Here is a 22,838-nt window from a genome sequence, read left to right on the forward strand (position 1 = left end):
TACCAGGATTACAAATGAGGGGTGGCATCTAGGGTGGCAGGCTTCCCTGTCTGGATACTTCAGGGAAGAGATGATGAAAATTCATGTTCTGAAAAAAATCTGAAATGAGATCTGAAGGCAGGAGAATCAACATTTTAGATAGCATTTTCACTCCACTTTGCAAAGAACCATATCAAATAGTTATTGTGAGTGAATTTTGCAGCTGGGACCCAGTTTAATCCAGATGGGTTCTGGCGAGAGCCCTTGTCTGGGTGTGTTTGGAAAACCCTGAAACACTGATAGAAAAGGCAATGAGACACAGCAACATGCTGAACTGGGAGATCCAAATCCCTTTATTTGGATTTATCTTGTTTACTGGATATATCTCACTTAACCCCTTAATGATCTAAAGTTGCAATGGAGATTTGAAGATGAAATGAAAATAGCAAAGAAACTGAAAAACCCCAGGTGACTAGAGGGCCCTTAATGGGATTAGTGTGCATCCAGTCACTGCTGCAGAGCTCAGCCACCACAGTGTGCGAGCACAGTTGGAGCATAGGGAGGAGATAAACGATGGCAGGGTCTGACTGGGGAAAAAGAAAATGAATCCTATGAGAAAGAATGAAAGCAAACACATAACAAGGAGTGAGAATTTAAGGCTGCAAGAGATATGGGGTGCGCCAGTACAGCAAATTAGAGCTAAATTTGCAAAACCATGGGGCAATAAAAAAATGTCAGTGTGATTTTGTGTTCTATTCACATGCAGGGGGAAGATTTACCAGCTCTATTAATTTCTGGTTTGACTAGAACCTGAGTTCAGTTTGGATTATCTTGTTATGAGAAGATACTGGCAAATGTCATGACCAGCCAAAGAAAAAATATCATCAAAACACTGGTATAAGCAGTGTATGTGAAGAGTTTATTAAACAGTAGAAATCCTGACCTGGAAATGCCTGAGCAGACTAACAGGTAGTTTTACAGTGGGATAAATATGAGGAGAATGGGGTAAAATGAAGAAAGGGGAACTCTACACTGAGCATCAGAGAAAGCTGATTAGAAAGATGTGCTGGGCATGGCACAACCTCTTGAGGCAACCTCTCTCCATGCAGTACTAGTCAATAAGGCACATTTTAGCCTTATAGTAGCAGCCAAGTGTCTCTTTGTAAGAAAGTCAGCAGGAACAAGGGATATGGCAACAACCTTGAACACAGCAAAGAGAAGAGTATGCAGCTTTGTGGGGATGAAGAGCAGATCATAGGATCGATTAGGTTGGAAAAGACCTTTAAGATCATAGAGTCCAACTGTTAACCTAGCACTGCCAAGTCCACCACTAAACCATGTCCCTAAGCACCACAGCTACACGTCTTTTAAATACCTCCAGGCATGGTGACTCAATCGTTTCCCTGGGCAGCCTGTTCCAGTGCTTGACAACCCTTTCAGCGAAGGAATTCTTCCTAATGTCCAATCTAAACCTCCCCTGGCACTACTTGAGGCAATTTGCCCTCATCCTATCACTTGTTACTTGGGAAGAGAGACCAGCACCCACCTCGCTCCAACCTCCTTTCAGGGAGCTGTAGAGAGCGATCAGGTCTCCCCTCAGCCTCCTTTTCTCCAGGCTAAACAGCCCCAGTTCCCTCAGCTGCTCCTCTAAGACTTGCGCTCTAGACCCTTCACCAGCTTTGGACACGCTCCAGCCCCTCCATGTCTTTCCTGTAGTGAGGGGCCCAAAACTGAACACAGGACTCGAGGTGCGGCCTCACCAGTGCCCAGTACAGGGGACAAGACCCCCCTGCTCCTGCTGGCCACGCTATTGCTGATACAGGCCAGGATGCCGTTGGCCTTCTTGGCCACCTGGGCACACTGCTGGCTCATATTCAGCCGGCTGTCGACCAGCACCCCCAGGTCCTTTTCCGCCGGGCAGCTTTCCAGCCACTCTTCCCCAAGCCTGTAGCGCTGCATGGGGTTGCTGTGACCCAAGTGCAGGACCCGGCACTTGGCCTTGTTGAACCTCATACAATTGGCCTCGGCCCGTCGATCCAGCCTGTCCAGATCCCTCTGTAGAGCCTTCCTACCCTCGAGCAGATCGACCCTCCCTCCCAGCTTGGTGTCATTTGCAAACTTAGTGAGGGTGCACTGGATCCCCTTGTCCAGATCATTGACAAAGATATTAAACAGAACTGGCCCCAGTATTGAGCCCTGGGGAACACCACTTGTGAACGGCTGCCAACTGGATTTAACTCCGTTCACCACAACCCTTTGGGCTCAGCCTTCCAGCCAGTTTTTTACCCAGGGAAGAGTACACCCGTCCAAGCCATGAGCAGCCAGTTTCTCCAGCAGAATGCTGTGGGAAATTGTGTCAAAGGCTTTATTAAGATCTAGGTAGACAACATTCACAGCCTCATCCACTAAGTGGGTCACCTTGTCATAGAAGATCAGGTTAGTCAAGCAGGACCTACCTTTCATAAACCCATGCTGACTGGGCCTGATCACCTGGTTGTCCTGTATGTGCTGTGTGATGGCACTCAGGATGATCTGCTCCGTAACCTTCCCCAGCACCAAGGTCAGACTGACAGGCTTGTAGTTCCCCCGATCCTCCTTCCAGCCCTTCTTGTAGATGGGCGTCACATTTGCTAACTTCCAGTCAACTGGGACCTCCCCGATTAGCTAGAGATGGCTGGTAAATAATGGAAAGTGTTTGGTGAGCACTTCCACCAGCTCCCTCAGTACCCTTGGGTGGATCCCATCCAGCCCCATAGACTCGTGTCTGCCTAAGTGGTGTAGAACATCAGTAACCATTTCCCCTTGGATTATGGGGGCTTCATTCTGCTCCTCTTCCCTGTCTTGCAGCTCAGGGAGCTGGGTACCTGGAGAACAACTGGTCTTACTATTAAAGACTGAGGCAAAGAAGGCAATAAGTACCTCAGCCTTTTCCTCATCCTTTGTCACTATGTTTCCCCCCACATCCAATAAAGGGTGGAGGTTCTCCTTAGCCCTCCTTTTGTTGCTAATGTATTTACAGAAACATTTTTTATTGCCTTTTATGGCAGTAGCCAGATTAAGTTCTAGTTGGGCTTTGGCCCTTCTAATTTTCTCCCTACGTAACCTCACGACATCCTTGTCATCCTCCTGAGTTGCCTGCCCCTGGATGCATCTCATATATATCAGATGGGAAAATGTCCCAGCCTCCTCAGGCATCAAGCTCATTGTGGCCCTACTCCTGTTGCCAGGAGGTTTGTTGGGCTGATGCTGGTCACCAGAGACAATTCTTCCCCATGGCACCCGTGGTACTGAGTACCTGCCACACTGATCTCCCAGTTGGCCCATGCAGTGAGGCAGGGGTGCTCCCTCCTATTTTCTGGGTATTCTGGAGCAGGGTCTCAGGGCCCAAATGGAGTGAGCATCAGGGTCCTTTTTGCACCGTAGATATCAGGACTGGGGAAGAGGCTGCAAGGGATCAGCACTGACTTATTTTTCATTCTGGAGACACTGGGATCTTGCTGTGTGCCTGCCACCACCGTATACCTCAAAGCAAGTCTTTGCTCATCATGATCGTGAACTTAAAACATCTGGGACATAATCACTTAATAAGAATAATTTGCTTTGATTTTGAATAACTTAAAACAAGGCATGATGGGAATAAACTATGCGCTCTTGTTCACAGCAGATGCATTTATCTGAGATCATAATCTTGTGCTTCTCATTATCTCTTGGCAGGACTCCTTAGATAAGTATCTGGGTACAAAAGCTCCTTTCCATCCTGGTCAAATATTCTGCTTGTGAAACTGCTCTCTCAATGGTGTTTGAGCTTGTGTCCTGTTCAGGAGATACGAGGACGATGCCTCTGGCCTGTCTGAGTAGGCTTAACTGTTCCTCAGGGTGGTTTGGAAAGCAGTCGTGCAGTGTTTTGCCAATACTAGAGAATCCGATCTCCCTGTCCCAGCAGCTGCCAGGAGGAGGGGGCCCTTGCCAGAAGCAGCAATGGAAAAGCGCTTTTAGTCGTGGTTTTACTGGCTGGTCATGCAAATCTCTTCTGATCAGGTTTCAGTGCTGTGGAGAGTTAGCAGTCACAAGCTGAGTATGGAGGGGTGTGGATTTAACAGCTGAGCGGGGACGGGGAAGAGGGCTGCCGGCTCGCTTCGGCAGGAGCGCTGATGCTGCAGGCAGGGTCCGGGCTGGGCGCCGGGGAGGTGTCCCCCCAGCTGAGCACTACCCTCCCTCCCTGTTGGGTGGCATCAGGGCCTGTGCAATCCCAGCTGAGCTCCGGGAAGCCACAATGCAACAGGGAGATGCTGTTTGGCGTAGGGCTGGGTTGGCCGTGTGACTGGCAGCGTGGCTGGGACCTGGGAGGTTTGGGTTGGTGAGACCTGAAAGGTCTGCAGCGCTGGGTGAGCACAGCCTCTCCGAGTGCCCCTTTCTCACCGCAGCCGTTGTGGGAAAAGGATACCTCCCTCACTCCCAGGTGTGTTTGGGGTTAAATTAGCTGCCTTTAACACCATCTGGGTGCAGGGGAAACGCTTGATGCAGTCTGAAGCTGTGTATGGAAGGGTTCTTCTGCCATCGGAGGTCAGGCTGATGAGTGCCAGTGGTCACAAGGAGACCCTGATATGGCTCCGCAGAGGAGGCACACAAAAGCCTGTTTACCATGGGAATGCAGGTAATACCTGGATACCTGAGACCTCACTAGGATCTCTGAGAGCAGGACAGATTCACATGTAGTGGAACACGGGGGGAATATACAGGGGAATATACAGCTACGGCAGCTGACATGTAGGCAGGTATTCCACCACTGACTTTCTTCATTTCAGGTTGCCTCAGAGGCAGTGAATAATGGATGAATATCTGGCCTGCAGAGCATCATCAGGCATCAGCAGGATGACTCGGACCAAACATGTTCGTCTAGACCCCACATTCTACCTGCGTGCTCTGTAAATATCTGCCTGCAGACCCATTCATCTGCAAGCCGCATGCTCTCCTCTTTGTTTATACAAGCAGCCACATAGGTGTCATATTAATGCCTTCAGCTGGTTACTTTGCCTTTTTTCTTTTTTTCCACAGCCCCGCTCTAAATTTAGACTTGTTTAAATACTCCAAGATGAAACGAGCATTTTTTTTTTTTTTTTTTTCGCTAGCAACATTTTAAACCCTCATCAGGCAGCAGGAAATTTAGGGCATGGAGGGAGACACCAAGGGAGAGCAGAATGCACAGGAAACAAGGAGCACTGAAGCATCTTCCCACCATCGCTGAAGGCAAGGCAAAAAAAAGAAGAAAGAAGAAAGAAAAAGGAAAAGGAAAAGTAAGTGAAAGCAGATGCTCAGTTTGGGGAGCACTGTCAGCAGACTGCAGCTTTCCTGAGTGCTGTCACAAAAGCATCCGGAGTGAAAGTCAATTTTATCCTTATCTCTCCACTACCAAAGGGTTAAACTTAATCTTTTCCATTTCAAGTCCACATGACCTGAAGGAACTTGATTAGGAGGAAGGGAAACCCCATTTTAAGAGAGATTAAAGCCTTTTGTGATAAAGTGGCTGCACTAGAACAGCTTTTTCAAGGGAGGAGGCTTTGCTTCGTGGGGAGCCCCAGGAATTGTGGTGCATCAAGTGACTAAATAAATGATGCCACTTATTCTGCTAATCTCCACGGTTGCAAAGACACTTGATTCAGCGTCCATCTAGCAACATCATTTATGTTGCCAAATCCTTCTTATTAAATGCATGATGCAATGACCCTATTCAGAGGACATGCTACAAATACCTCCTTCTCTCTACTCAGTGTGTTAATAAGGATTCAGGATTTTGCAAGGTTATCAGGACAGAGGTATTTGGGCCAAATTAGGGTTGCTCCACCCTGGCTGGGCTAGAAAGATGGAGGGTCCCTCCTCCCATGTGTTCCTCTGTCAGGATCAGCAGATGTGGAGGGCGCAGAGATGTTACTTACTTTCATAGTCTGCCATTACTGCTTCACCTATTTGCTGAAATCCTGATAAGGATTTATTAGGTAATGGCTGTAAGGTGCTTTGGAAATACAGGGTGCTCTCTAATTGTCTGCACTCTTGCAAAGGGAGACAGCATATCGTCCGGGGCTGAGGACCATCTTCTCACTTGGCAAGTGATCTACAGGGGCAAAGCAGCAAACCACTCCACTTCCCTCCCCTCCCCTGATTAATTTGGATCACACTGTCAGCGGTCCAGGGGTTGGACCGAGCCCACAGGGTTGTTTTATCTGTTCCTCAGCAATAGGGGTGGGTCAGGGAGCCAGCGGAGCTGGGCTGCAGCACTCCGCAGACCTCTCTGTAGTGATCTGGGCGTTAAACATCTGCCTGTCAGGAAAAATGGCATCAATACAGATGAGCTGGCTGTCCCCAGCATAGCGTCTGTGGGCCACGGGCTCTGTGGCTGTCGGTTTGCACAATATATACAGCAGTTGTTCCTGATCCCTGGGGAAGCTGCTGCACGCTACCGTAGCATAAATAAAGGGCAATGTCTAGGCAGAAAGACTTTTAAAATCTTTTTTTAAAAAAAATCTTTCAAAGTTTTTCTGTTAATTTTATTTTTTTTGCTGCTGATACTTCATGTCCAGACAAGAGCTATTGCAGAAATGCATATCAGAATTTCTGGAATATTCAGAACTCAATTAAAAATCTTAAAAGTTTGATTATTTTTTTCCTTCCTTTTGATTTCACAGAAGAGAGCAGCTTTGCCAAAATTCTAGGTCACAAATTATAACATTGCATGCTTTTCTCCTTTGAAAACAGGACTATTTTTTTTCCCCACAAAAATCAGAGGCGATCAGTTTCAGTGTGATTAAAGATAAAAGCTGGGCTTTGGATACATTTTACCACATATTGATGTAGGTGTAGATAAAAACAGTCCATTCTTTCATGAATATTAATGAAAACATGTTTTGTGATTTTAGGCAACCATCAATTGTTATTAAAAATACCCTGACAGTTTTGAAGAAGAAAAAGGGGTGGGGGAAGGGTCCGCCAGGCTTTCCACAACCGATTAACACCATTTTGCAGCAGCTTGCGTTTTGCTCCACAATTACTCTGTAGCGAGTGTGAAAGGTGTTTCCCTGACCTAGGGCTGCTCAAGGGGCGGACAGGGAACAGTCTTCAGCCTATGTGAGCACAGCAGCGCCAGCACTGTCTCCTTTTAAACTCTTTTAACCTCTGGTTACAATTCAAGTCACTTCCCGTCACCCTAAATTGCCTCCGAGTCTGTAATTAGCTCAGTCACCTGCCAACTTTCATAACACACGCTCACTCTTCCTCCCTTCAACATCTGACAGCATCTCGCTCCACGAGCAGCTTTCAAAGAGATTTCCCCTCCACCCCAGGGGTTTTCGTGCTGTGAGCCTGCCCCGACAGCATGAAGATACAAATCATGTTGTGCCCAGAAGGATCATTAAATGCCTTCTTTGATTTCCTTCAAGGAGCTCAAATTAGCTGAGGAAGCAAACCAGTGCATTTCTTGCTAGTAGTTTTTGTTGTTTTTTAACCCCCATCGGCACAGGATGCTAGAGCCAGTAGTCCCCCCGCAGTGGGTAAGGTCTCTTCAGGTTGCAGCCGTCTCCTCCCGACATGGGTGCTGGCCACGGAGAACGTCAATCCCCCAGGAAAGAGTGGCTGACGATGATTTAGCCTGGTCTAGGCACATATGTTATGAGAGCGAATAATCTCTCTTACTGCTGGAACGTGTAACAGTGTGCAAAGTATGTCTGAAAAAACCAGTTTCCAGCAGCCTCCCTTATTCTGCTTCCTCCTGCTGTTGTCAGCATCTGGGCAGCACGAGAGACAGTAGGTAGGGACAGCTTGACAAACCATTTGCTTGGGTTGGGGACAGAGCAGTCTGCAGCACGCTTGAAATAAAACTAAGAACTGCATTCACTGCCCGTGACAAAAAGTGGAATTTAGGATTACCAGAGCTATAGATAAATAAATCATGCATGCATATATTGCAAAAAAGAAAACTCGATTTCCAAGTTGTGATGTCTGTCTAAAATCATCTGCCATTTGCTAAAGAAGAACTCCAGCTGCCTGCCTTCTGGTTAGTGCAGTGTCGAGGTTGAAGTTAACGTCTTTCTGAGCCACAGGCTCCTGAAGTTTCAGACAGAAGCCAAACAGTTGTGCCCCGAGGGATTCCTTCACAGGAAATCTGATGTGCATAAAGTAGGCAGAGCGGCACTGAAATCTCATTAGCGATGGTTGCTTGCTGCGGCTCTGACCTTAGCTTAATTCGTTCAAGTGATGCTGGAGTTAATTGGCATTCTGAGTTTGGAGTGATTCCCTTTTCTAGCTGCAGTTTAAACCTAGATCTACTCTGCTTGCCAGGCCTATAAATCCCCTAGGAAGAAAAAGTATTACCTGCCTCTTCTTGTACTCTAATGTACAGTCTCACACTCTGACAGCCACTAAGCTACTTTATGGCTGCGTGGGGGCCAAAATGTCATAGCAGGCAGCAGTGAGACGGATGTTGCAGCTTGCATGCTGGTAATTCTGGTGGAGCACTTCTGCTCTGAACACTTACAACAGCCACTAGACCATGATGTCTTTGTCCATTTTCAAAGCACTACATTGCAAGAAACGAAGACCACATCTGAGAAACCATGATGAACGGAGTCAGCGAAGCCGCTCTGGCAGTGCTGGCCTAGGAGCACTGGCAAATGCTGGTTTGAAGGGGCAGGTCCCCGTGGTGGCTCTCACAGGGTACATGAGACGCCCATCACACTGTTGGTGTCGTGTCTCAGGAGAGCCCTGGGCAGAGGTAGGTGACGTTTCCATTGCAGGCCAGGACACAAGTGCTCCCAGCTGAGCAGCCGCAGCTGTGAAGAGGTGGCTGCGACCCGGCAGCAGTGGCACGCTGTGCTGCACGGGGACCTGCCTTTTGGGGATTAGTGGTGTACGTAGTCTAAATTATTACATCAGGCCGGTCACACTCAAGTTTTCCCCTGCACTTTCCAGCTATATAAGACTCTACCAGCCTCTGAGTGTCACCTACCCATGTGGAGCCCAGGGCTGGAGGGAAACCACAACCAAACGCAACAGCTGGGTTTTACAGCGTACACTGTTATGCAGCCTTATGGTTATCCACTCTCCGTCGCCAAGGCACGGGGCCAGCCACCTCTTGCCAGGACACTCCACCTGCTCTCCTGCTCCAGCAAATTCCCCTTACTCAGCTTGCACTTCCACCTTGCAAACTCTAGCTCATTTAGGTGAATTCCTGAAACTGGCTGGGGCTCTCTGCGGGCACCGAGGGGGTGCGCAAGGCCAGAGACCCAGCACTCCTCACCGCCCTGGCGATGTAACCAGTGCCCAGGACTTGACAAGTCCTTTGCTGGGGCACCTCCGAAGTGTGCTGTGGCCATCGTCACAGTCCTCAATTACTGGTCAGCTTTGTCCCATCTTTAAAGTTCCATAAGCTCCCCTCACTTGTCTTCTAGAGGTTTTCCAGAGCTCTGCTGATTTTTTTTCCTGTGTGCTAACGTCTGGCTTCACATCTACCAACAGCTGTTTTCTCCTCGACTACCCAGGCAGAAAGAGAAACTGCAAAGGTTATTCACTTCCAAAGCCTTCCCTCGAAGGCTGGTCTCCAGCAGCAAAGGGCAGGCTGTTGTTCTTTCTCATCTCACTGACATGAACATCTGTTGAGGGTGATCAGGAAAGAAAGGAGCTCACTGCTTTCACAGTCCTCCCAAAACGCTGCGGGGAGGCCAGCAGGCTTTCAAATACTGCATGCTGCTGGTCATACCTGGGCTAAAAGATAAAAAAAAATAACCTAACGCACCTAGCATGGAATAAGATGGAAGCAGAGGAGATTGATATAACTAAAACTCCTTAGAATTGATTGCTTAGGAGGGCTAGGAAAGCTGACAGGCTAGAATAGCCATGGAGCCCTTTTCCTGCTTTTTGGCAGAGAAGATACCGATTAGCTGGATTTAGTACACTGCTGCATGTTAACCAAGTAGAAAATTGTTATTAGCACTAGAAAATTGTGAGTTGTGTGTATGGCAGTTCAGGGCCAAGAAAGTGTAGAAACTAACGCAGATAATCTGCTTGAGAGCACACAGTGAGCTCAATCTCTGCACAGGGGCTCTGTGTAGACAAGGCGAAAAGTTGCTGCATTCAGGAATCAGGAAGATGTTTCATCACTCACAGTGGTTTTCGGCATTGCTAAGCAGCACTATGCTGGTGTGTGGGCTTTCTCTGAAGCATGAAGACTCGGGTGGCAAAGGACAGGGGCAGAAACAGCTCTCAAAAGCTGAATAGTGCAACCTATTCTGGCAAACTCGTGTTTGAGGGGAAGTAGCTAACATATTGGACGTTTTTCCTTTTCCTCTGCCACTGAAAATGGACTTTCTGTTAATTGTGGTCTTTTCTGAAATGCCAGTAGCAATTACTCACCTTTGGACAGACCACCAAAACCCCTTTAAGACTCCCATTGAACTGCTGCAGTCATCTGGCAGAAGAAGAACATTTCTAAGGAGGAAGTGCAACAGCAGCTTTGTCAGCAGCACGTCGCAAATCACATCAGAGACTCTGAGCAAAGAACTGAGGGAAGAGCAGATGCTAATAGGACAGGAAGGATAATGGGAAACTTGCACCGACTGGCCTCTTTAGTGTGGCCTCTATTACACAGCTAGAGAGAGTACATTTCGGACCAACAGTAATTTATTTTTTGATCAATACAGGAATAGCATGTGAAAATAGTGTCACTGTTCCGTTCATTCCTGCTGGCTTTGTTCATTCATCTGGCCTCCGACAGGCAGAGGGCACACCAGGCTGTCACATGCCAGCCTGCGGGATGCTGCAGAGGAAGGGAGAAGGGAAGGGATTCCTGCTGGGTCATATAGCACCTGCAAAGGGAAAAAATGTAACATCAGAAATCCTGCATTTGTCAGGACTCATTTTTGGTCGCTAGGTTGCTGCTGTTGGCTCTATCTGTTCCTTGCTTTTTCCAGTTTTCCCCACCTACACAACATGCTGATCTCTTATGAAGTGCTGCATCTGGGAAACAGAGCAGTTTGGGCTGGATTGAGGGATTTATCTGTCTGCCACAAACAAAAATGAAGCGATGGAGAAACGAGCGAAGCCCCAGTGAGGTGTGACTGAGCATTAGTCTCTGCCTTTGCCTCTTGACTTCTTCTGTGACCTCCATAAATCCATTACAGAACCACTCTTCATGTCCATTTCAAATGGAGATATTATTTTCTTTTCTCTCCTTTGCAAGGGTAATTTGTATAAAAAGCACTTCTAGATACTTTTTATCTATCTAGCTATTTGTGTAAAAGGACTTTCAGAGCAATGCTGAAGACATAGAAAATATATGTAAGAAATAGAAAACCTTTAAAATCATGTAAAAGTTTTCATCCAAAGATGTTTTAATGGATTATGAAATCACCACTTCCAAAGAAAGAGCAGGTCGCTATAGGTTAGATATTGACCAGAGTGTCCCTCCATTCTGTACATGAACCTGCCCATCTTCCCCACCCCACCATCTATACATTCAGACCTGGCCCCTCAGCACCAGTGTAACTGAACATTATTATGGTGTGACAAGAAGAGCCCCCAACTTTTCTCCTTGTATCACCTCCTAAGCTGGAATTTTCTCTCTGAAATCTTCCCCGTTTCGAAAGTTGATTTCTTCGAGGTATGCACAGTAGCACTTGCAGAGTGCTCTGCTTTGCAAAGCGTGCTCTGCTTTGACTGCCTGCTGATGTCTCAGAACCGAGTGCTTATTGTCTTCATCTTTGGTCATCCAGCTGGTTCAATGCACTGGACAGTGAAGAACATTTCTCTGCTGGATTTAGCAGCCCCCCACAGTAAGGGATTAGCTTAGTGTTTCTTCTGAACTTTAATGCTGTGTAAATTTCTGCTTTTATACAAGGAAGTGAAAGTTCTCCTGAACAAAATCGTGTTTTATCTGTGCTTTTCCATCTCCCTGCTTCCTCTTCCAATCTCCACACCTTCACTTCTGTCCCTACAGGTGAGTTGAAAATACTGAGCTTTCGCTTCTGTTTATAATTATTCACTACCCTTCCAAAGACCTTACTGGATTTTGTTGAGTATATAGCCAGCGTTTCTTCATACTATTCAGTTAAAGCAGTTATCTGGAGACACTTCATCTCCTTTATGTTTCTACCCATTCCTTCCACCCTTCTCCTAATGAAGCTCGTGTTTTACAATCCTTGCAGGAACTTTTTGTAAAGATAACAAAGCTTTTATTTGTTAGAGCAGTCATCATCTTCATTTTTGGTCCTGCGGATATCGTCCAGCCATTCCTAAGTTGTGGCGCACATTTTTGGTGGGATGTGATCTACTTGAACGTAGTACATGGTGATGGCTTGCACTTGCTCACATGGCAGTCATGGGCAAACATCTCCCTGTGAGCAGCTGCTTTGGAGGAACTGGAGGTGGGGATTATAGGAATTGAGGCAGTGGTGGGAAAGAGGACACATTGCTTGGATGCACTAGGTTTTGGTCTTCAGGTGTAGAAACAGGGGAAGGGAAAGGCATATCACAAGAGGGTGAGACAGTAGGGACAAGTGGTTGATTCTGCTTGCAAACATAGCTCTAAAAGAGATGGGAATTACACCTCTCTTGCCAAAGAGCAAGCATTAATAAGTATGGGATCCCTGAATTATGCTATGATACTACAGCCTGACTGATCCTCTAATTCAAACTCTTGGCCACAGCTTGCTGCATCCATGGGAGAAGCCAGGAGAGGCAGGACTTCCCTGATAAGAACCCAAGAGGGGAGCCTCAGGCATAAAAAAACCCCCTTTCTTAGATGAATGAGAAGTGCAGGCACTTTTACCAAGCGGTAGGTCTGGGGCTACTGCTCTGAGTGGAAAGGCGGTGGCTGCTAGTGAGCCAGGCTGCTAAGCAGCAGTAAAAATGAAGGAAAACAGAGCTTTTGTTCCCAGCCTGAGTAGCCCTGTGCTGGGAACACTGCCAAGAGCCTGCACGCTCCTTTCCTCTCTCCCTCTAAATGTATTTACAGGCAAGCGCTGAAGAAATACACACAGGTTGGTAGGTTTCTGAAGTGACATAACAGTAATCTCTCTCTGTTTTAGTATGTTTCAGAAGTAGATTTCAGGTATCGGGTGAAGAAATACAGTACCAGTGGCTGTATCAGCAGCACGGTTCAAGGCAATGCATAGCAGCTCTGCATTCGGCACATGGGCCTGTGGAGCAGGGTGGCAGTACTTGGGCAAGAAAAGAGTTAATATTTATGTAGGATCTAACGACAGGATTAGCATCCCTCTATACACAAGGTAGCAGCTGTAGGACTTTGCCATCATTTCCCATAGATCCCTGATGGCGTGAAAGCAGTCTACTCTCTTGCTGATGGTAAGATGTCATCCTTTCTGTTTCTTGACTTTTGATTAGTCACCACATGCCAGAGGGTTTTTTCTTCTGCCTGTATTGACTGGTGGTGTTCATGCAGACACATTGTTCTGAACTCAGAGCTTACTTTGCTTTTTGTGGAATTTGTGTCCAAATATAGTAAAAAGGGCTTTTAATTAATATATGCCCCAAATGGTTTCAAAAATGTTTTTTTATTACATGTATGACTGAAGCTGCTGCTCTCAAAAAATGCGTAGTGACTTCCTATTGTGTACACCAGATGTTTACTCTAAATTCATTCTTTGGAAGTTTTTATGATGTTGCTCGCCTTTTAAAAGGAAGAAGCATGGAGATTACTTGCAACTGAAATTCTTTCCATAACAGCTACAAAGCTATTCTTTAAAATGACCTAAAAATCTCTCTTTTTCTCTCCTTTTTATCTTTCCAGTGCTTATTTCCTGCTTGTTTCAGTAGCTTTTTCAGCTACACATACAAAAGCAATCTGGTTCCTGCATTTCACATTCACTTCCATGCTGGGCAGATTTATATCTGAACAGTCTGTTCAGGTTTGATGGTACAATCTCCATTAAATTAAAAAAAAAAAAAAATAGGAAGGGAAAATTCGCCCAAACATCTGCCATATTGTGAGGAAAGGTAGGGGCTGACTCCGATGTCCGTACTGGTTCAGTTCAAGATGGTGGTGGTGGGGAAGGTGTTTGCAAAGGCTAACTTTAGCCCAGTCAATCTAATCTCCCAAGCTAAATTAGGTTTGTACTGAGACTTGCCCTCAAGCGGATCCTGTCTTTCCACTGGCTCTGCAGATAGCCTGGAGAGATTAGGCTCATGCACAGTAGCTACCCTTTGTGGGGGTATCTGCAAACACTTTCACAGACTTCCACGCAGTGCCAAGGTAGGGGATAACAATGAAGTCACATTTTGATCTTTGTGGCATCTTCGAGCCTTAATGTCAGAGAAGAGGCAAAGGCCTTTAGATCACAGTTTCACAAAAGCTTCAAGTCAGTTTAAGGCAGTACTGCAGCTCAAGTCTCCTGCCCCACTTCCCTCTCCCCACATCCCACCCACTCACCCCACAGCTGCACACCCCATCCATACACCCATACAGGTGCCTGGGCTGCTGCCCACTGAACTCATCCAGGTTAAAACCAATCTCGGCATGCAGGGAGTCTTACCCTCGACTAATTCTGCTGCAACACATTTTACAATGTAGCCATCTTAATGAAAACAAAAAAAGGAGAAAAACAAAGGAAAAGGGAAGGAAAGACTGGTGTGGGATGAGCAGCTAGGAGTGGGTGGCTGGGACAGCAGAGCCAGCTTAAAGTATTTATAAAGCTACAGCCTTTGTTTCTTCAGTGTCTTGCAGAACCACATTTTCTTCCTCTTGTTTGTACATGCTAAGCTCCCTCCTCCTATAATCTCAACTCAGCTGTGCACAGATTTACATCTAGAGGCCAGAACAAGCTTGTTAGAGATATCCGTAGCAGTTTGGAAAAGGCAAGGACTTGTAAGAGTCTCTTAAAAGTCCTTAGGATTAGCAGTAAAGTTTACTGTAGGTTGACTGAGGATTAATTTTTTAGTGCATTATTCATCTCTGGGACTAGAATTTTGCCTTTTTCTAGGTTTCAGGGATCCCTCTGGGTAAAGCTGCCATCTCATAACATATTCTACATTAGAGGCTCAAATGCTTACTGAAAAATGTCTTTTAATTTTGCCTTTTCCTCAGCAAAGATCTCCACGTTTGCTAAAATATTAAACTATTATTTTAATATCCTAAAGGGACAAAGATATCTCAAATACTCACCGCTTTTATGACTGAAATTCAATGCTCGACACGTTTTAAATAGGCTGTCAGAGGAGACGAAGCATCCTGCCTATTCAGCTGCATCCTGCTCCAGTAAATTTTATTTTGCTGTAAAATTTTAATTATCACCCTTGCAGCTGCAACAAGAAGGAGTAAATAGAGGAGCAACAGAAAGCTAATGAATAAAAATCAAATTAAGAATCTGAATTTTCTGTGAGAAGGTCCTGAGCAAGTATTTGGACGCCTTCACTGAATATTATGGATTTCCATGATAAACACTGACAGAGATTATGCTTCACTATTTCACTGACTTTCTACTCCTTGCCTTCTCACTCTAGTTTAATAGCTGTGGAATTTTCTAAGGAATTGGACAGTGGTTAAGTGGAACTACACTGAAAACTAATATCAATTCAATGCTGAGACTGGGATTAATGCATAAAGCACTGCTGCAACTTCTGGAATTCTTGCTAAGCCCCAATTTACAAAGTATTTATTCTACTGGAAGAAAAAAACCCACAACCCAAAATCAGCAATATATTACAAAATACACAGACAATAAAAAAATATTACACATGCATACTGTGGAAGCATCTAAAGCAGAGTTAATGTGATCCTTACATACCTTCTGATTTTTTGTTTGCTACCTTTTTTTCTTTTTCAGATAAAAAAGAAAACAGACCCAAAGAAAGGCAATCCTAACTGCTGTGGCCTTTACCTCTCTAAAGGTCTTACTAGCTAAAGGGCTCCCTAGTTCTAACAGTGTCTTAAAAAAAACCCAAAACAAACAAACAAAAAAACAATAGGGGAATCTGAGTGTTCAGAACCACTCTAGTTCAGAGGTCATCTATCAAACCCAAAAAAACTTTTTGGTATCATGCACAGATCTGGCTGCATAAAGAGACAGTCCCAGCTGATAAAAAAGCTATTAAACAAAACACAATACCAAAAAGCAGAGATTAAGTTTTCAGTATTACGTGAGGATCCTCCAGCTTTTCCATGGTACTGGAAGGCTCCAACTGTATTTCTGGAAAAAAGCCTTTTTCTGACACAGGTTTTCAAGACAGTTTGTAGTAGAAGGAAGAGAGAAAGGGGCACAGCACAGTTTTACACTCCAGTATGACTCCAAGCTCCATCTCCAATTCCCAAATGCCTCCTAAGAAGCAGAACCTACCATCTGAAATGGAAACCTAGACAAAATGTTTGGTTTCATTTCTCAATGGAATTCTCTCACTACTTTTCCTCTTCTGTTCATTGTAATGAAATTCACAATTTCTTTCTGAGCCTGTTCTATCTTCTTACCTCTGTTGTTCTTGGTAAGCATGCAAGTCAGCTAAAACAGCACCTCCCTTCTTTAGCAACTATCCTTCTTTTCTTCACTCCACAAAAGGCAAGTTTATGCCTCCTGAACAATCCCAGAAATCCCTTATAGCATAATACAGTGAGAGAAATCCAACTCTGTCAGTGTTACTTGGTGTAGATGTAACCAGAAAAGATGGCAGTGAGAAGAAACCCTGAATTAGCTCTGTCCTTGTCTGCTTTAAGATAAGGGTCAGCTTGTCAAGGATAGTGCCAATGCTACTGTTGTCATAAGCTCCAAGAGTGAATAGAAGATGTTTTCAAAAACATACCTTTAATTTTTTTAAATGATATGTTACTCTGAAAAGCAATAAATAAGGATGTTTTAAAAATTTCTACTTGCCTTTTTTGTAAATGTTTCCCCCATGACTAGAAAACCTATCACAAACACAGCTTGAGATGCTTAAGGATTATTGCTACCCACCAATTACAGAAGTTCTACATGTCAAATGAGGTCTTAACTATGTGTCCCCATCATCTTTAAATTGCACTCTCAGATAATCCAGCATCACAGACACCAATTATGCATGTATTTAGTTTCATACAAACTCTTCTGTGTAGATGCCAATTTCTTCCACACCAGTTCATTCAGAAATAATACCAATTAACTCAGTAGAATCCCATAAATTTTAATGGCTACATAAATTATTACGGCTACAGGATTAGAATTAGGATTTGCTATCTTTAAAGTCTGCCCTTCCTGGTATCTGCTCAACATGTTCTTCTCACTGAATCTGCAAGAATCATAAACAATTTTGTAACAAAATGGAACTAGAATACAACTTGCTTTCTATGAGCTACTTAGTGTAGGAAAAGTCTAGCAGTTTTGTAGGCACAAGTCTCTTGGGGTTATTCAGTTGTGTACAAAGAAAGTAGCTCTTGATTATTTTTTTTTTTTAAAATATTGATTTAGAGCCTTTCCCAAGGAATGTGAGCAAATCCACTTGCCCCCCAAAATCACACTCTTCCACTAGAGAAAGCCAGATGTATGGGGGGTTGGGGGAACTGTTGAAAACATTATGACTATACTACTTTAAAAGTGCACCCTAATTTACACTGAAGAACTTTCACAGATGAGGCTACTGAGTTGTGCCTACATCAATGCCCATAGTAAAGAATAATGTATACTCATTTATGGATTACAGATTGGATTCTCTACGCCCACAAAAGAAAGGCCTCCTCAGCAATAACTTTGGGTTCCTAAACTGTAGTAAACTAGCACTTCAGCAGCAGATGCTAATAAAAATATACATAAAATTTCTTTCAGTCATTTATTCTAATTGATTTAAAACCTCATGTGTCTTCCGCCAAGTGTAAAAACATTTTAAAGTCATACAAATACAAGTGACCCAACAATTCTAAATACATAGTCCATGGTACAATAAAATGAAATCAGCACATAGTAGCGAGTATCCATTTTATTTTCTTTAGAAATGGACCAATGAAATCGCTGTGCTCCAGGAACACACTAAAAATAAAAATTAATAAGACTTTTACACCTGGTAGCCTTCCCCTTAACAAAGTTGTACATTGCTTATAATAATGCAGATTGGATCTGGAATAATAGAAACATGAATCCAGTGCCACCCCAGAGCTATGTTGATAGTGAGTACATTCACAAACAAACCCTCCCCCCAACTCCTCAAAACACCTGCAGAGTCCCATTTCTACAGCTAGCTAAAAATATTCTTGTTAAAATAGAAAAAGATTTTTCTACAAAATTTTTGGGGAAGTCATGACATTTCTTCTGAATTGCTTTGCAGACAACCAAGTACGATGATAGATCAGCCTGACCAAGACTTTCCCTTCCAAGATTTCACCCAGATTTTCACGTTCCTAAAAATAGTCCAACATTGCCACCATGTGGTCAGAGATGGGCACGTTCATCGGGACAGTTGCATGTGACGTCTCCCAGAGAAAATCCATGACAAATACCTAGTCAATGAATAACCACGCTGCAAGTAAAAAAGGAAACTGAATTCTGAGAACTGATTCCTTATGCAGGGAAACCGATTCTAAGTATGGACCAATATAAGAAAAATAATTTAAGATATTTTGTGATTAAGTCTTCAGTATCGTGACACTCCGCTCCCTAAAGGCACAATCTGTTTCTGCTCGCTTCTTTCTCAGTACATACAGCATGTAGTTGCCAACAAGCAAAATCTATGTGTATGTAAAATACCTAAGACCATTCATTTCTTTAAACATAAACATACTTGAAAAATTTGAAACCTTTTTCCTGGATTTCAGGAAGCAATAGTAATTGAATTTAAAAATCATCTTTCACAGAGACTTTTTAATTGCCGCCTTTCTCACACTGAAGAGATATGCTTCATAAATAATATTTAAGAAGTTGTCATCATTCTGAAAAACAAAACAGGTAAATGTTAGTGCATGAGGCGTTTTGAGTGAAGAGATTAGAAAATTTTTCCATTTCATGGACCAGATACTTTTCAACTTTACTCTATTTTAAAGTGTGAGCAATAGGAAAGCTATTTCCTTTACCAAAACCATGTATTATTTCCAAGCCTTGCTAGTAGCCTTAGAAGAACTGGACGTGAATGTCAACTTTATTGCAGCAAACATGACTGTATCTCTGTAAGAAGTAATGAGTACACAGAAAGCAGATTTTCCAAACTCACAGTGAATTTAACTCTTGCATGATAATACAGTGATGATACAACCCTGTAATTTCTTCTCTTTGCCCTCATTTACCTAGGGATTTCCTTAAGTAGTTTCCTCCATTAGGTCAGTCATAATTCCAAGCATGTCTGAAGGAGCAGTGAAACACCCTGGGTTTTGATCCTATACTAAATCCCACCTGGACAAATCCTTGCATCTTGTTTAACTCTTTTAGACTTAATGCTCCTAATTGATGCTGCTCATTTTTCTTTATTGCTTGTTTAACTTTTTTCCTCCTGAAGATCATTTTGCAAGAATGGTCAACCCACATTAAGAAAGAATGTCCTAAGTAGCTCACATGAACATATGAGGATAATTAAAATCAAGATACTATTTGAGGAAAATCAGGAGCATTTGAGATTGTGGTTTTATATAATGGAAAATAACAGGTAAGAAATTGGAAGTAAATAATTTCCAGGTAACTCAGTTAATCCTAACTATCACCAAGAACAGCAGGGACAGATAGACAAGTAGAATAAATCCAATTTTGCTTGACTAGTTTCTTTTTTAACTTCATATATGGTTTTACTACTATCCAGATACTCAAAGTATGTAAAGACAGGATAATGTGATATTTTTATTTTTTAATCCCAAACTACAAGTGCAGGGGAAAATGAGAAAAGCCTCTGATTTGTTAAAGATACTATTTTCTTTCTGGGTCTATAACTGAAAATGCATTTCAAGTAACTTCAACGTTTCAGTAATGACTTTTCTTTTTATTCCAAAGCCATAGAGGCACATAGTTTTGGCCTACAAATTGGACCCTTAAACCTGCGTCTCTATTTCTTGTGCTTTGTAGCCAGGTCTTTAGTTACATAATCTGTCCTCAATGTCTATTCTTCAGATATTCATCACATGGCAAGTTAAGGAAAAAAATATTCATAATCACTCATATCATCCCAAAGCAGTAAACAATCATCTCACACATGATGTTGGTAACGCTTTGTCACATTTAAACCTGAAAAACTGCAGCAAAAGGAATTTTAGCATTTGAACTAGACTGAACTAGTATATTCTTAGGTTATCTAACCCATACTTTAAAGTTGCTCACACTCATCCTGCAATTTTGATTTCCCACCTGAATTCCTCTTACTGCTAACATGCATCTCTGAAATATTTGGCAGCTAGGATAATCGACCACTATTTATCCTTAGCTAAAAATATAATAGATATCTCTCTGGCTCATAAGATGACCTTATGAAGCTTTCGGTCATCTTTGTTCTTTTCTGTCAAATTTATTATCTTTCCTGAATCCAAAATCAGATGCATTAATCAAATGCAGTTAAGCCAGCAGTGTGCAGGGAGAGGCTATCACATCCCCAGTCTACACCATAGTGCTCCGTTAACATGCAGCCATTAAGTAGCACAATGTTCAACATATATTTTAATTACTCATTTAGCCTCTAGACAGACGGATGCAACCAATTATAGGGTGCTTATATCAAAACGGGAATCAGGATTTTAAGCGAAGTAGGAGAATTCTTGGCACTTTACCTGGATCAGGTGTAGAAGTGTTTCCTGGAGCTGCAACTTTGTCATTGAGCTGCTGTTGACCACAGATGGCTCTGGGGTTTGCAGTGGCAGGAGAAGGCTAGCTGAGCTAGCAGCAGGTTCTTGGTTTGCGGCTGCTAACCGTCCACTTTCATTTGCTTTTGGTGGAGCAGGTGTGGACTGAGTGAACACCATTGGGGACATCAACAAGGTAGGAGTCACAGTGGCAGGAATGCGTTGTGGTGAGATTACCTGTCCATATGAAAATAAAGTCATCAGTTAAACCTATCTACTTAATTCTGTGGGAATAAAGATGATGAAAACTGCAGACTGATTGGCAACAGTTACAGAGACTGCTGGAGATCAATAGTTAGGTGAAACTCCAGCTCAGCACCACTTATATGATCTATTTCCAGATTAAAAGGTCTTCCATCCAATTTAAGACTGCAGCAATGGATTCACAAGTGTGATTAAGTCTGTTGGATAGGCAAATCATCTTAGGGCAAGAGCATTTTATTACAGAAATCAGACTACTATTAAATATCAGCACTCTTACAGAATGCAGCTGTAAAGTCTTTCTACATGGTGACAGTAAGTCATTAAGTTTAATCTTTGACAATATACTTACATGCAAATATCACTATTAAAGACTAATCTTTGTACCTAATACTAGAAAGTACTTTCCAATTATAACTTTCAAATTACTTTATAAATAAATACATATGTATATATTTTTTCTTCTCATTTTACTTAAGGAGAGGGGAAAGAAAACAGATTAAGTAATTTATCTTAAGAGCCACAGTGAGCTGGTGGCACTGTCAGAAACAGAACTGACTCCTAACCAACACGCAACTGACAAAACCAAAAAGGCCCTCAAAGAGAAGGAGAACCTTGATACTGCAGTAGTTCTGCAAGGTCCCTCAGTATCATATCCATGCAACCTGCAAAGAATTTTTGCTTTTAAATTTTGCAATGCGTCTTGGAACGGTAAGACATACAGGACTAGCAAATACTATCAGATATAATATACAACATAACAAAATTTATTCACTTAGTTTGCAGATATTAAGAGCTCTCTCCAGGTAATTACAGTAATAAATCTTAGTCCTAATCAGTCATTTCCTTGCTATTCAAGTATCCTATCTTTTTTTCAAAGAACAGAACATACAAAGGAATTGATATGAGCTTACCAAAGCTCCTCTCTTTTGGACGGGAGCATGATTTATCGCTACTGTATGAAGGTGAAAGGCTACTGAATCCCTTCACTCTGTGTCCTGGTTACATTTCAATTTTGAAGAAAAATTAAGAAAATAAAACTGAGTTTATCTCCTAGGTATGCAAAACAACATAGTGTAATATTAAAGAACATTCATATTTTTGTAGCTTGTCTTACTCCTAGTTATGATTCTTCTACCCAAGACATTTCTGAACAATGTTAGTTAGACTACAATACAAAGAGAAATAGAAATGAGGAGGATTGAGATCTCATGCTGTTTTACACAAAATTTAAGGAAGCAGAAAGACTAGGCGTCAGGAAAGACTCATGGATATTAGAAAACATGCAATATGCACCTAATGCAAAAATGTCCCAGTTCATGTTTTAGATAAATATTGTTTGTTTCCTAAATAGAGTACTACTTAAAAACAAAACTCTTGACCTACAGCCTTTTTCCAACCCCATGGCACGTAATCGTAACAGCAATCATCAGGTCTGTGTTACAAGCTCCTGACTGAGTTAAGGTATTCCTAACTCATTGTAAGTTTGCTTCAAAATCAAGGTAGTGCATATGTTTGTGCACCTATGCTTGAAAAACAATGTTCATTTCAGAAGAAAACCAATGTAAGTCCAAAGTGACATCCTTCTCTGGAGCGAGACCTTCAGACTGTGCACAGATGTTCTCCTGTAAGAGAGAAGATTGTTCTCCTGCCTGTGGAAGATTGACTACGTGCAGATGCTTATCACAATGTTTCTGCTCTACTCACCCATGCTGCTGAAGTAACTTCTCTTTAATTTACCTCAAGGAAAATTGGCAGGGTTTGCTTAAACCAGATGATTCTTCCTAATGCGATTTAAAGAATACATATACAAACTGCTCTCCAAGGGCAGGAACCTCCAGCAAAGGGATGGTGGTGAGCAGCTGGAGGAGATAAACTGTCCCACTAATAT

General features: G+C 43.1%; 1 protein-coding gene across 3 annotated transcripts in view; it reads right to left on the reverse strand.

Moving 5' to 3' along the window:
- Window positions 1-17,319: 17,319 nt before the first annotated feature.
- Window positions 17,320-22,838, reverse strand: part of DCP1B (decapping mRNA 1B) — a 47,084-nt gene continuing 41,565 nt past the window's right edge. For all 3 annotated transcript variants that reach the window (XM_075051201.1, XM_075051202.1, XM_075051203.1), the window contains exons 8-9: window positions 20,675-20,923; window positions 17,320-18,862 (exon numbers count right to left, since the gene is read on the reverse strand). In XM_075051201.1, coding sequence (XP_074907302.1) covers window positions 18,782-18,862; window positions 20,675-20,923 — 330 coding nt within the window. In that variant the 3' untranslated portion in view covers window positions 17,320-18,781. The remainder of the gene's footprint in view (window positions 18,863-20,674; window positions 20,924-22,838) is intronic.

Source organism: Buteo buteo, chromosome 19 (genome assembly GCF_964188355.1).
Source record: "Buteo buteo chromosome 19, bButBut1.hap1.1, whole genome shotgun sequence".
NCBI lineage: Eukaryota > Metazoa > Chordata > Aves > Accipitriformes > Accipitridae > Buteo > Buteo buteo.